At 51.3% G+C, this 14,110-nt stretch overlaps 1 protein-coding gene across 1 annotated transcript in view; it reads left to right on the top strand.

Annotated features, from left to right (window-relative positions):
• Positions 1-512: 512 nt before the first annotated feature.
• Positions 513-14,110, top strand: part of LOC140264883 (complement C3-like) — a 51,238-nt gene continuing 37,640 nt past the window's right edge. Inside the window, exons 1-6 of the mRNA XM_072360778.1 lie at positions 513-572; positions 1,547-1,615; positions 4,339-4,531; positions 8,078-8,237; positions 9,767-9,837; positions 10,396-10,485. Coding sequence (XP_072216879.1) covers positions 1,551-1,615; positions 4,339-4,531; positions 8,078-8,237; positions 9,767-9,837; positions 10,396-10,485 — 579 coding nt within the window. The 5' untranslated portion in view covers positions 513-572; positions 1,547-1,550. The remainder of the gene's footprint in view (positions 573-1,546; positions 1,616-4,338; positions 4,532-8,077; positions 8,238-9,766; positions 9,838-10,395; positions 10,486-14,110) is intronic.

A 14,110-nucleotide genomic window follows, 5' to 3' on the forward strand; every position in this document is an offset into this window, starting at 1 on the left:
TTTGCATCCTGGTCCTATGGGGTCAGAGGGTCCAGTTATGGGGTCCCATCCTGGTCCTATGGGGTCAAGGTGTCCAGGTATGGGGTCCTTTGGGTCCTTTAGGGTCGAAGTGTCCAGTTATGGGGTCCCATCCTGGACCTTTGGGGTCGGGGTGTTGGATATGGGGTCCCATAGTGGTCCTATGGAGTTGGGGGGGTCCAGTTATGGGGTCCCATAGTGGTCCTTTGGGGTCAGAGGGGCCCAGTTATGGGGTCAGAGGGTCCTTTGGGATCAGAGGGTCCAGTTATGGGGTCCTTTGGGTCCTCTGGGGTCGGGGTGTTGGATATGGGGTCACATCCTGGTCTTATGGGATCTAGCTGTTGGATATGGGGTCCTTTGTGTCCTTTGGGGTCGAGGTGCCCCCTATGTCCCATATAGTCCACCCCATTTTGATGCCAGGGCCCCACCCTTTGCGGTGACCCCATAAACCCCAAGGCCCCAAACGGCCCCCAATACCCCATATCCCCCCCCATCCCACTGCTATGGGGTCACCGTATCATTGGGGTCACCGCAACGCGACCCTACAAACCAAGGTCAGCCATTCCCCCATAGAACCAAGGAAGAACCCAACTATGGGCTCCCGGCCTTGATCCTATAACCCCCCCCATCCCCCATAAGGAGACAGCGGTGACCCTATATCCCCCCTCCCCCACCCTATATCCCCCCTCCCCCACCCTATAACCCCCCTCCCCCCTCACCTTGACCCCATAAGCTGTTGCAATATGGCCGCCCGCCAGCTGCCTTCCCGGAATGCCCCATAGATCCGGGCAGCTCCGCCCCATAACCCCAAATAGGGGCGGGGGGGGTGGGTTAATAGGGTCAATGAGGATCCCACCCTATTATCAACCCCCCTTATAGGGCAAACCCCGACCCTATGAGCCCTATAGAGGCGGATTCCGATCCCGTTATCCCCTATGGGGGACCCCGTTGGCTGGGTGCTGCTATGGGTGACGCTGGGTGCTTGACCCTATTGATCTGCTTATAGGGTTACCCATTAACCAGCTCTGACCCTATAAAGGGAACCCCCACACACACCCCTTATCCTTGCTTTCTCTTCCTCTCCCCCACCCTATAATAACCCCAAACCCCATAGAAACCCCATAGAAACCCCATAGAAACCCCCAAACCCCATAGAAACCCCATAGAGACCCCATAGAGACCCCAAACCCCATAGAAACCCCATAGAGACCCCATAGAAACCCCAAACCCCATAGAGACCCCATAGAGACCCCATAGAAACCCCATAGAAACCCCATAAAAGCCCTATAGAAACCCCATAGAGACCCCATAGAAACCCCATAAAAACCCCAAACCCCTTAGAAGCCCCATAGAAACCCCAAACCCCATAGAAAACCCATAGAGACCCCATAAAACCCCCCAACCCCATAGAAACCCCATAGAAGCCCCATAGAGACCCCATAGAAACCCCATAAACCCCCCAACCCCATAAAACCCCCATAGAAGCCCCATAGAGCCCCCCTAAACCCCCCACCCCCCGACCCCACAGCGCTATGGGGCTGCTGCCCCTCCTGCTCTGCCTGCAGCTGATGCAGCCCGACCCCACAGCGGCACAGATGTGAGTAGCGACCCCAAACCCCACACATGGGACCCCCCACATATGGGACCCTAAACAACCTGTGGGACCCCCCCCCCACCTATAGGACCCCCCCCCCCCCACCCATGGGACCCCCCACCCCTCACCTATAGGATCCCCCCACCTATGGGACCCCCCCCCCACCTATGGGGCCAACCCACACCTATGAGACCCCCCACCCCCCACCTCTGGGACCCTAAACAACCTATGGGACCCCCCCCACCTATAGGACCCCCACCCCCCACCTATAGGATCCCCCCCCCCTCTAGGACCCTTTCTCACCTATGGGTCCCCCCCCCACCTATGGGTCCCCCCCCACCTATGGGACCCTAAACAATCTATGGGACCCCCCCCCCCCCACCCATGGGACGCCCCCCCACCTATAGGACCCCCCCCCCACCCATGGGATCCCCACCCCCCACTTATGGGACCCTTCCCCACCTATAGGATCCCCCCCCCACCTATGGGACCCTAAACAATCTCTGGGACCCCCCCCCACCCATGGGACCCCCACCCTCCACCTATAGGATCCCCCCCCACCTCTGGGACCCCCCACCTATGGGACCCCCCCTTCCCTATGGGACCCTCCACCTATAGGAACCGACACCAATAGGATCCCACATGGGCTCCCACTGCTGTTGGGGTTATAGGGCTGCAAAGGGGGTTATAGGGCTGTATTGGGTTTTGGGGTCTGGATATCCATCCCATATACACCCTATTGACCCTATAGGGTGACCATGGGCTCTCTGAGGTTTTGGGGTCTGGATACCCATCCCAAACGCCCCCCATTGCCCCTATAGGGTGACCATCCCAAATACCCCCCATTGCCCCTATAGGGTTTCCATCCCCAACGCCCCCCATTGACCTCATAGGGTGACCATTGCCCTATAGGGTATCCATCCCGTATACCCCCCATTGCTCCTATAGGGTGACCATCCCAAACGCCCCCCATTGACCCCATAGGGTGACCATTGCCCCTATAGGGTTTCCATCATATATACCCCCCATTGCCCTATAGGGTTTCCATCCCATACACCCCCCATTGCCCCTATAGTGTTTCCATCCCATACACCCCCCCTTGCCCCATAGGGTGACCATTGCCCTATAGGGTTTCCATCCCATATACCCCCATTGCCCCTATAGGGTGACCATTGCCCTATATGGTTTCCATCCCATATACCCCCCATTGACCCCATAGGGTGACCATTGCCCTATAGGTTATCCATCCCATATACCCCCCCTTGCCCCATAGGGTGACCATTGCCCCTATAGGGTTTCCATCCCCAATGCCCCCCATTGACCCTATAGGTGACCATTGCCCTATAGTGTTTCCATCCCATATACCCCCCATTGACCCCATAGGGTGACCATTGCCCCTATATGGTTTCCATCCCATACACCCCCCATTGCCCTATAGTGTTTCCATCCCAAATACCCCCCATTGCCCTATAGGGTTTCCATCCCATACACCCCCCATTGACCCTATAGGGTGACCATTGCCCTATAGGGTATCCATCCCATATACCCCCCATTGCTCCTATAGGGTGACCATCCCAAACGCCCCCCATTGACCCTATAGGGTGACCATTGCCCTATAGTGTTTCCATCCCATATACCCCCCATTGACCCCATAGGGTGACCATTGCCCCTATAGGGTTTCCGTCCCATATACCCCCATTGCCCTATATGGTTTCCATCCCATACACCCCCCATTGCCCTATAGGGTTACCATCCCATATATCCCCCATTGACCCTATAGGGTGACCATTGCCCCTATATGGTTTCCATCCCATACACCCCCCATTGCCCCATAGTGTTTCCATCCCATACACCCCCCATTGCCCTATAGTGTTTCCATCCCATATACCCCCCCTTGCCCCATAGGGTGACCATTGCCCTATAGTGTTTCCATCCCATACACCCCCATTGCCCTATAGTGTTTCCATCCCATATACCCCCATTGCCCTATAGTGTTTCCATCCCATATACCCCCATTGCCCTATAGTGTTTCCATCCCATACACCCCCATTGCCCCATAGTGTTTCCATCCCATACACCCCCATTGCCCCATAGTGTTTCCATCCCATATACCCCCACTGCCCTATATGGTTTCCATCCCATATACCCCCATTGCCCTATATGGTTTCCATCCCATATACCCCCCATTGACCCCATAGGGTGACCATTGCCCCTATAGGGTTTCCATCCCATATACCCCCCTTGCCCCATAGGGTGACCATTGCCCCTATAGTGTTTCCATCCCATACACCCCCCATTGCCCTATAGGGTTACCATCCCATATACCCCCATTGACCCCATGGGGTGACCATTGCCCTATATGGTTTCCATCCCATACCCCCCATTGCCCCATAGTGTTTCCATCCCATACACCCCCATTGCCCCATAGTGTTTCCATCCCATACCCCCCATAGCCCTATATGGTTTCCATCCCATATACCCCCATAGCCCTATAGTGTTTCCATCCCATACCCCCCATTGCCCTATAGTGTTTCCATCCCATACCCCCCATTGCCCCATAGTGTTTCCATCCCATACACCCCCATTGCCCCATAGTGTTTCCATCCCATACCCCCCATTGCCCCATAGTGTTTCCATCCCATACCCCCCCATAGCCCTATAGTGTTTCCATCCCATACCCCCCATTGCCCCATAGTGTTTCCATCCCATTCCCCCTCACCCCACAGGGTGACGCTGGTGACGCCGGCCGTGCTGCGGTTGGACACGGAGGAGCTGTTGGTGCTGGAAGCTCCCGGTCTCTCGTCCGTCACCGACACCAACGTCGTGGTGCAGGATTTTCCCCAGAAGAAGAAGGTTTTGTTCCAGCTGCGGAAGCAGCTCAACCCCAACGACGGGATGATGCTGAGTGTCCCCATCAAGGTACGGCACAACACGGGACTCAGGGCCCACAGAACTACAGACACAACCCGACAACTACAGCCCATAACTACAGACACAACCCGACAACCCCAACCCTAGAACTACAGCCACAACCCGACAACTACAGCCCATAACTACAGCCCTATAACTACAGCCCTATAACTACAACCCTATAACTACAGCCCCAACCCTATAACTACAGCCACAACCCGAGAACTACAGCCCTACAACTACAGGCCTATAACTACAACCCTATAACTACAACCCTATAACTACAACTCCAACCCTATAACTACAGCCACAACCCGACAACTACAGCCCTAGAACTACAGCCCTATAACTACAACCCTATAACTACAGCCCCAACCCTATAACTACAGCCACAACCCGAAAACTACAGCCCTAGAACTACAGCCGTATAAATACAGCCCTATAACTACAACCCTATAACTACAACCTATAACTACAACCCTATAACTACAACCCTATAACTACAGCCCCAACCCTACAACCCCAACCCTATAACTACAGCCACAACCCGACAACCCCAACCCTAGAACTACAGCCACAACCCTACAACCCCAACCCTATAAATACAGCCACAACCCTATAACTACAGCCCTAGAACTACAGCCCTACAACAACAACCCCATAACTACAGCCCTATAAGTACAACCCTATAACTACAGCCCTAGAACTACAGCCCTAGAACTACAGCCCTATAACTACAACCCTATAACTACAACGCTATAACTACAGCCCATAACTACAGCCCTATAACTACAGCCCTATATCTACAGCCCTATAACTACAGCCCTATAACTACAACCCCAACCCTATAACTACAGCCCTAGAACTACAACCCTATAACTACAACCCTATAACTACAGCCCATAACTACAACCCTATAACTACAACCCTATAACTACAGCCCTATAACTACAACCCTATAACTACAACGCTATAACTACAGCCCATAACTACAGCCCTAGAACTACAGCCCTATAACTACAACACTATAACTACAGCCCTAGAACTACAGCCCTATAACTACAGCCCATAACTACAACCCTAAAACTACAGCCCTATAACTACAGCCCATAACTACTACCCTAAAACTACAGCCCTATAACTACAACCCTATAAGTACAACCCCAACCCTATAACTACAGCCCTAGAACTACAGCCCTAGAACTACAGCCTCAACCCTATAACTACAACCCTATAACTACAGCCCTAGAACTACAACCCTAGAACTACAACCCTATAACTACAGCCCTATAACTACAGCCCTACAACTACAACCCTAGAACTACAACCCTATAACTACAGCCCCAACCCTATAACTACAGCCACAACCCGAAAACTACAGCCCTAGAACTACAGCCCTATAAATACAGCCCTAGACTACAACCCTATAACTACAACCTATAACTACAACCCTATAACTACAGCCCTAGAACTACAGCCCCAACCCTATAACTACAACCCTATAACTACAACCCTATAACTACAACCCCAACCCTATAAATACAGCCACAACCCTACAACCCCAATCCTATAACTACAGCCCCAACCCTAGAACTACAGCCCTATAACTACAACCCTAGAACTACAGCCCTACAACTACAGCCCCAACCCTAGAACTACAACCCTATAACTACAGCCCCAACCCTATAACTACAGCCCTACAACTACAGCCCCAACCCTAGAACTACAACCCTATAACTACAACCCCAACCCTATAACTACAACCCCAGCCCTATAACTACAGCCCCAACCCTATAACTACAGCCCCAACCCTATAACCCCAACCCTATAACTACAACCCCAACCCTATAACTCCAACCTAAACCCCAACCCCAAATCCAATCCTAAACCCTATAACTCCAACCTAAACCCTAACCCTAAATCTAACCCCAATCCCAACCCTATCACTCCAAACATTTTGGGGTACTTGGGCTCTGTGGGAACGCCGTTTTGGGGTCCTTGGGGTCTCTGTAAACATTTTAGGGTCTTTGGGGTCTCTGGGGACGCCATTTTGTTTTCCTTGGGCTCTGTGGGGACGCCATTTTGGGGTTTTTATGGGATGCCATTTTGGGGTCTTTAGGCTCCGTGGGGACGCCATTTTGGGGTCTTTGGAGTCTCTGAGGACACCATTTTGGGGTCTTTGGGACGCCATTTTGGGGTCTTTGGGGACACCATTTTGGGGTCTTTGGGACGCCATTTTGGGGTCTTTGGGGACACCCTTTTGGGGTCTTTGGGACGCCATTTTGGGGTCTTTGGGACGCCATTTTGGGGTCTTTAGGCTCTGTGGGGACGCCATTTTGTGGTACTTGGGGTCTCTGGGGACGCCATTTTGGGGTCCTTGGGGTCTCTGTAGACATTTTAGGGTCTTTGGGGTCTGTGGGGACAACATTTGGTTTCCTTGGGCTCTGTGGGGACGCCATTTTGTTTTCCTTGGGCTCTGTGGGGTTGGGGTTCCCTGTAGACATTTTAGGGCCTTTGGGGTCTCTGGGGACGCCATTTTGGGATCTCTGTGGACATTTTGTTTTCCTTGGGCTCTGTGGGGACGCCATTTTGTTTTCCTTGGGGTCTTTGGGACGCCATTTTGGGGTCTTTGGGACGCCATTTTGGGGTCTTTAGGCTCCGTGGGGACGCCATTTTGTGGTCTTTGGGCTCTCTGGGGATGCCATTTTGGGGTCTTTGGGACACCATTTTGGGGTCTTTGGGCTCTGTGGGGACGCCATTTTGGGGTCCTTGGGGTCTCTGTAGACATTTTAGGGTCTTTGGGCTCTGTGGGGACGCCATTTTAGGGTCTCTGAGGACATTTTGTTTTCTTTGGGGTCTCTGAGGACGCCATTTTGTTTTCCTTGGGGTCTCTGGGGACACCATTTTGGGGTCTTTGGGACGCCATTTTGTTTTCTTTGGGGTCTCTGAGGACACCATTTTGTTTTCCTTGAGCTCTCTGGGGACGCCATTTTGGGGTCCTTGGGGTCTCTGTGTCCATTTTGGGATCTTTGGGGTCTTTGGGACGCCATTTTGGGGTCTTTGGGGTCTCTGGGGACGCCATTTTGTTTTCATTGGGGTCTCTGGGGACACCATTTTGTTTTCCTTGAGCTCTCTGGGGACGCCATTTTGGGGTCCTTGGGGTCTCTGTGTCCATTTTGGGATCTTTGGGGTCTTTGGGACGCCATTTTGGGGTCTTTGGGGTCTCTGGGGACGCCATTTTGTTTTCATTGGGGTCTCTGGGGACACCATTTTGTTTTCCTTGAGCTCTCTGGGGACGCCATTTTGGGGTCCTTGGGGTCTCTGTGTCCATTTTGGGATCTTTGGGGTCTTTGGGGACGCCATTTTGGAGTCTTTAGGGTCTCTGAGGAGGCCATTTTGGTTTCTTTGGGCTCTGTGGGGACGCCATTTTGTTTCCTTGAGCTCTCTGGGGACGCCATTTTGTTTTCCTTGCTCTCTATGGGAACAACCCCCCACAGCCCCCCATGCTGCCCCCATCCCCATCCTGACCCCATATCCCCCCCATTGTCCCCACAGGTCCCCTCGAACCTGCTCCCCCCGGTGGCGGGGAAGCACTTTGTGTCGGTGGTGGCTCGTGTTGGACAGGTGACGTTGGAGAAGGTGCTGCTGGTGTCACTGCAGAGCGGCCACATCTTCCTGCAGACCGACAAACCCATCTACACCCCCGGCTCTACGGGTACGTGTGGGGGAGGCTGACCTTGTCATATAGGGGCCATCTATGGGGTCACCCCATAAGGTCCCCATTGGGGTCCAGAACCTGTTGGGGTCACCCTCTCTGTATCCCCTATGGAGGTCCGGAGTTCCTTTTGGGGTCTTCCATTGACGTCCCCATTGAGGTCCATCACCCACACTGGGACATACTGGGGTTCAGAACCCATTTTAGGGTCTTCCAATGCTGACCCCATTGGGGCCCAGAGCTCAAATGGGTCCATATTGGGGTCTAAGACCCATTGTGGGACCACCCCATGATGTCCCCATTGGGGCCCAGCTCTTCAATGGGGCCATATTAGAGTCCAGAACCCATTTTGGGCCCACCCCATAAGGTCCCCATTGGGGTCCAGGACCTGTTTGGGGTCACCCTCTCTGTATCCCCTATGGAGGTCTGTAGTTCCTTTTGGGGTCTTCCATAGACGTCCCCATTGAGGTCCTACACCTACACAGGGAAACACTGGTTCCCCAAACCCATTTGGGGTCCATCCCACGACGTCCCCATTGAGTTCCATCCCCCACATGGGGACACATTGGATCCCAAGATGGCGGCCATCCTCTTTATACCCTTTATTGGGGTCAGGGCTTCAGCTGGGGCTGTCCTCCATCATGTCCCCATGGTGTCCATCATGTCCCCATGGTGTCCATGTTGTCCCCATGGTGTCCCCTATATGATATCCTCATGGTGTCCCCTATATGATGTCCTCATGGTGTCCCCTATATGATGTCCCCATGGTGTCCCTCCATGTTGTCCCCATGATGTCCATCATGTCCCCATGGTGTCCCCAATATGATGTCCCCATGGTGTCCATGTTGCCCCCATGGTGTCCCCTATATGATGTCCCCATGGTGTCCATGTTGTCCCCATGGTGTCCCCTATATGATGTCCTCATGGTGTCCCTTATATGTTGTCCTCATGGTGTCCCCTATATGATGTCCCCATGGTGTCCCTCCATGATGTCCCCATGGTGTCCCCATGGTGTCCCCATGGTGTCCATGTTGTCCCCATAGTGTCCCCAATATGATGTCCTCATAGTGTCCATGTTTTCCCCATGGTGTCCCCTATATGATGTCCTCATGGTGTCCCCATGGTGTCCATGATGTCCCCATGGTGTCCTAATGGTGTCTATGTTGTCCCCATGGTGTCCATGATATCCCCATGGTGTCCCCTATATGATGTCCCCATAGTGTCCATGCTGTCCCCATGGTGTCCCCTATATGATGTCCCCATAGTGTCCATGTTGTCCCCATGGTGTCCCTCCATGATGTCCCCATGGTGTCCCCTATATGGTGTCCCCATGGTGTCCCCTATACGATGTCCCCATGGTGTCCCCTATATGATGTCCCCATAGTGTCCCCTATATGGTGTCCTCATGGTGTCCATGCTGTCCCCATGGTGTCCCCTATACGATGTCCCCATGGTGTCCCCCTGTTGTCCATGTTGTCCCCATGTTGTCCCCCTAGTTTCCATGTTGTCCCCCCTCTGTCCCCTCTCAGTTCTCTGCCGTCTCTTTGCCGTCAATCACTTCATGGAGCCGCTGTTGAAGACGGTGATTGTGGAGGTCAAGGTGGGTGACCCCAAAACGTGGGTGACACTATAGGTGTCCCATGGTTCCCATATTGACCCCTTGGATCCCATATTGACCTATTGAATCCCATATTGACTCCTTGGATCCTATATTGACCCCTTGGTTCCCATACTGACCCCTTCATTCCCATATTGACCTCTTGGTTCCCATATTGATCCCTTGGTTCCCATATTGACCCCTTCATTCCCATATCGACCCCTTGGTTCCCATATTGACCCCTTGGTTCCCATATTGACCCCTTGGTTCCCATATTGACCTCTTGGATCCCATATTGACCCCTTGTTCCCATATTGACCCCTTGGATCCCATATTGACCCCTTGGTTCCTATATTGACCCCTTGGATCCCATATTGACCCCTTGTTTCCATATTGACCCATTGGTTCCCATATTGACCCCTTGTTCCCATATTGACCCCTTGGATCCCATATTGACCCCTTGGATCCTATATTGACCCCTTGTTTCCATATTGACCCCTTGGTTCCTATATTGACCCCTTGTTCCCATATTGACCCCTTGTTCCCATACTGACCCCACAGACCCCCGACAACGTCATCATCAAACAAGTCCCGGTGTCGTCCCCGATGAGGAACGGGATCTTCTCCATCAACCACAACCTGCCCGAGGTGGTCAGGTAGGATGGACCTCAATGGGACACCCCATATCCGTCCCTATAACCTCAATGGGACACCCCATATCCCGACCCTATAACCTCAATGGGACACCCCATATCCCGACCCTATAAACTCAATGGGACACCCCATATCCTGACCCTATAACCTCAATGGGACACCCCATTTCCCGACCCTATAACCTCAATGGGACACCCCATATCCGTCCCTATAACCCCATATCCGTCCCTATAACCCATATCTGTCCCTATAACCCATATCCATCCCTATAACCCCATACCCACCCCATATCCATCCCTATATCCCATCCCTATAACCCTATAACCCTATAACCCATATCCATCCCTATAACCCCATACCCACCCCATATCCATCCCTATATCCCATCCCTATAACCCATATCTGTCCCTATAACCCATATCCATCCCTATAACCACATACCCACCCCATATCCATCCCTATATCCCATCCCTATAACCCTATAACCCTATAACCCATATCCATCCCTATAACCCCATACCCACCCCATATCCATCCCTATATCCCATCCCTATAACCCATATCTGTCCCTATAACCCATATCCATCCCTATAACCACATACCCACCCCATATCCATCCCTATATCCCATCCCTATAACCCTATAACCCTATAACCCATATCCATCCCTATAACCCCATACCCACCCCATATCCATCCCTATATCCCATCCCTATAACCCTATAACCCTATAACCCATATCCATCCCTATAACCCCATACCCACCCCATATCCATCCCTATATCCCATCCCTATAACCCATATCTGTCCCTATAACCCATATCCATCCCTATAACCACATACCCACCCCATATCCATCCCTATATCCCATCCCTATAACCCTATAACCCTATAACCCATATCCATCCCTATAACCCCATACCCACCCCATATCCATCCCTATATCCCATCCCTATAACCCTATAACCCTATAACCCATATCCATCCCTATAACCCCATACCCACCCCATATCCATCCCTATATCCCATCCCTATAACCCTATAACCCTATAACCCATATCCATCCCTATAACCCCATACCCACCCCATATCCATCCCTATATCCCATCCCTATAACCCATATCTGTCCCTATAACCCATATCCATCCCTATAACCCCATACCCACCCCATATCCATCCCTATATCCCATCCCTATAACCCTATAACCCTATAACCCATATCCATCCCTATAACCCCATACCCACCCCATATCCATCCCTATATCCCATCCCTATAACCCATATCTGTCCCTATAACCCATATCCATCCCTATAACCCCATACCCACCCCATATCCATCCCTATATCCCATCCCTATAACCCTATAACCCTATAACCCATATCCATCCCTATAACCCCATACCCACCCCATATCCATCCCTATATCCCATCCCTATAACCCTATAACCCTATAACCCATATCCATCCCTATAACCCCATACCCACCCCATATCCATCCCTATATCCCATCCCTATAACCCTATAACCCTATAACCCATATCCATCCCTATAACCCCATACCCACCCCCATATCCATCCCTATATCCCATCCCTATAACCCTATAACCCTATAACCCATATCCATCCCTATAACCCCATACCCACCCCATATCCATCCCTATATCCCATCCCTATAACCCTATAACCCTATAACCCATATCCATCCCTATAACCCCATACCCACCCCATATCCATCCCTATATCCCATCCCTATAACCCTATAACCCTATAACCCATATCCATCCCTATAACCCCATACCCACCCCATATCCATCCCTATATCCCATCCCTATAACCCTATAACCCTATAACCCATATCCATCCCTATAACCCCATACCCACCCCATATCCATCCCTATATCCCTATACCCTATAACCCTATAACCCATAACCTATCCATCCCTATAACCCCATACCCACCCCATATCCATCCCTATATCCCATCCCTATAACCCTATAACCCTATAACCCATATCCATCCCTATAACCCCATACCCACCCCATATCCATCCCTATATCCCATCCCTATAACCCTATAACCCTATAACCCATATCCATCCCTATAACCCCATACCCACCCCATATCCATCCCTATATCCCATCCCTATAACCCTATAACCCTATAACCCATATCCATCCCTATAACCCCATACCCACCCCATATCCATCCCTATATCCCATCCCTATAACCCTATAACCCTATAACCCATATCCATCCCTATAACCCCATACCCACCCCATATCCATCCCTATATCCCATCCCTATAACCCTATAACCCTATAACCCATATCCATCCCTATAACCCCATACCCACCCCATATCCATCCCTATATCCCATCCCTATAACCCTATAACCCTATAACCCATATCCATCCCTATAACCCCATACCCACCCCATATCCATCCCTATATCCCATCCCTATAACCCTATAACCCTATAACCCATATCCATCCCTATAACCCCATACCCACCCCATATCCATCCCTATATCCCATCCCTATAACCCTATAACCCTATAACCCATATCCATCCCTATAACCCCATACCCACCCCATATCCATCCCTATATCCCATCCCTATAACCCTATAACCCTATAACCCATATCCATCCCTATAACCCCATACCCACCCCATATCCATCCCTATATCCCATCCCTATAACCCTATAACCCTATAACCCATATCCATCCCTATAACCCCATACCCACCCCATATCCATCCCTATATCCCATCCCTATAACCCTATAACCCTATAACCCATATCCATCCCTATAACCCCATACCCACCCCATATCCATCCCTATATCCCATCCCTATAACCCTATAACCCTATAACCCATATCCATCCCTATAACCCCATACCCACCCCATATCCATCCCTATATCCCATCCCTATAACCCTATAACCCTATAACCCATATCCATCCCTATAACCCCATACCCACCCCATATCCATCCCTATATCCCATCCCTATAACCCTATAACCCTATAACCCATATCCATCCCTATAACCCCATACCCACCCCATATCCATCCCTATATCCCATCCCTATAACCCTATAACCCTATAACCCATATCCATCCCTATAACCCCATACCCACCCCATATCCATCCCTATATCCCATCCCTATAACCCTATAACCCTATAACCCATATCCATCCCTATAACCCCATACCCACCCCATATCCATCCCTATATCCCATCCCTATAACCCTATAACCCTATAACCCATATCCATCCCTATAACCCCATACCCACCCCATATCCATCCCTATATCCCATCCCTATAACCCTATAACCCTATAACCCATATCCATCCCTATAACCCCATACCCACCCCATATCCATCCCTATATCCCATCCCTATAACCCTATAACCCTATAACCCATATCCATCCCTATAACCCCATACCCACCCCATATCCATCCCTATATCCCATCCCTATAACCCTATAACCCTATAACCCATATCCATCCCTATAACCCCATACCCACCCCATATCCATCCCTATATCCCATCCCTATAACCCTATAACCCTATAACCCATATCCATCCCTATAACCCCATACCCTCCACCA

This window comes from Excalfactoria chinensis, unplaced genomic scaffold, assembly GCF_039878825.1.
Source record: "Excalfactoria chinensis isolate bCotChi1 unplaced genomic scaffold, bCotChi1.hap2 Scaffold_331, whole genome shotgun sequence".
Lineage (NCBI taxonomy): Eukaryota > Metazoa > Chordata > Aves > Galliformes > Phasianidae > Excalfactoria > Excalfactoria chinensis.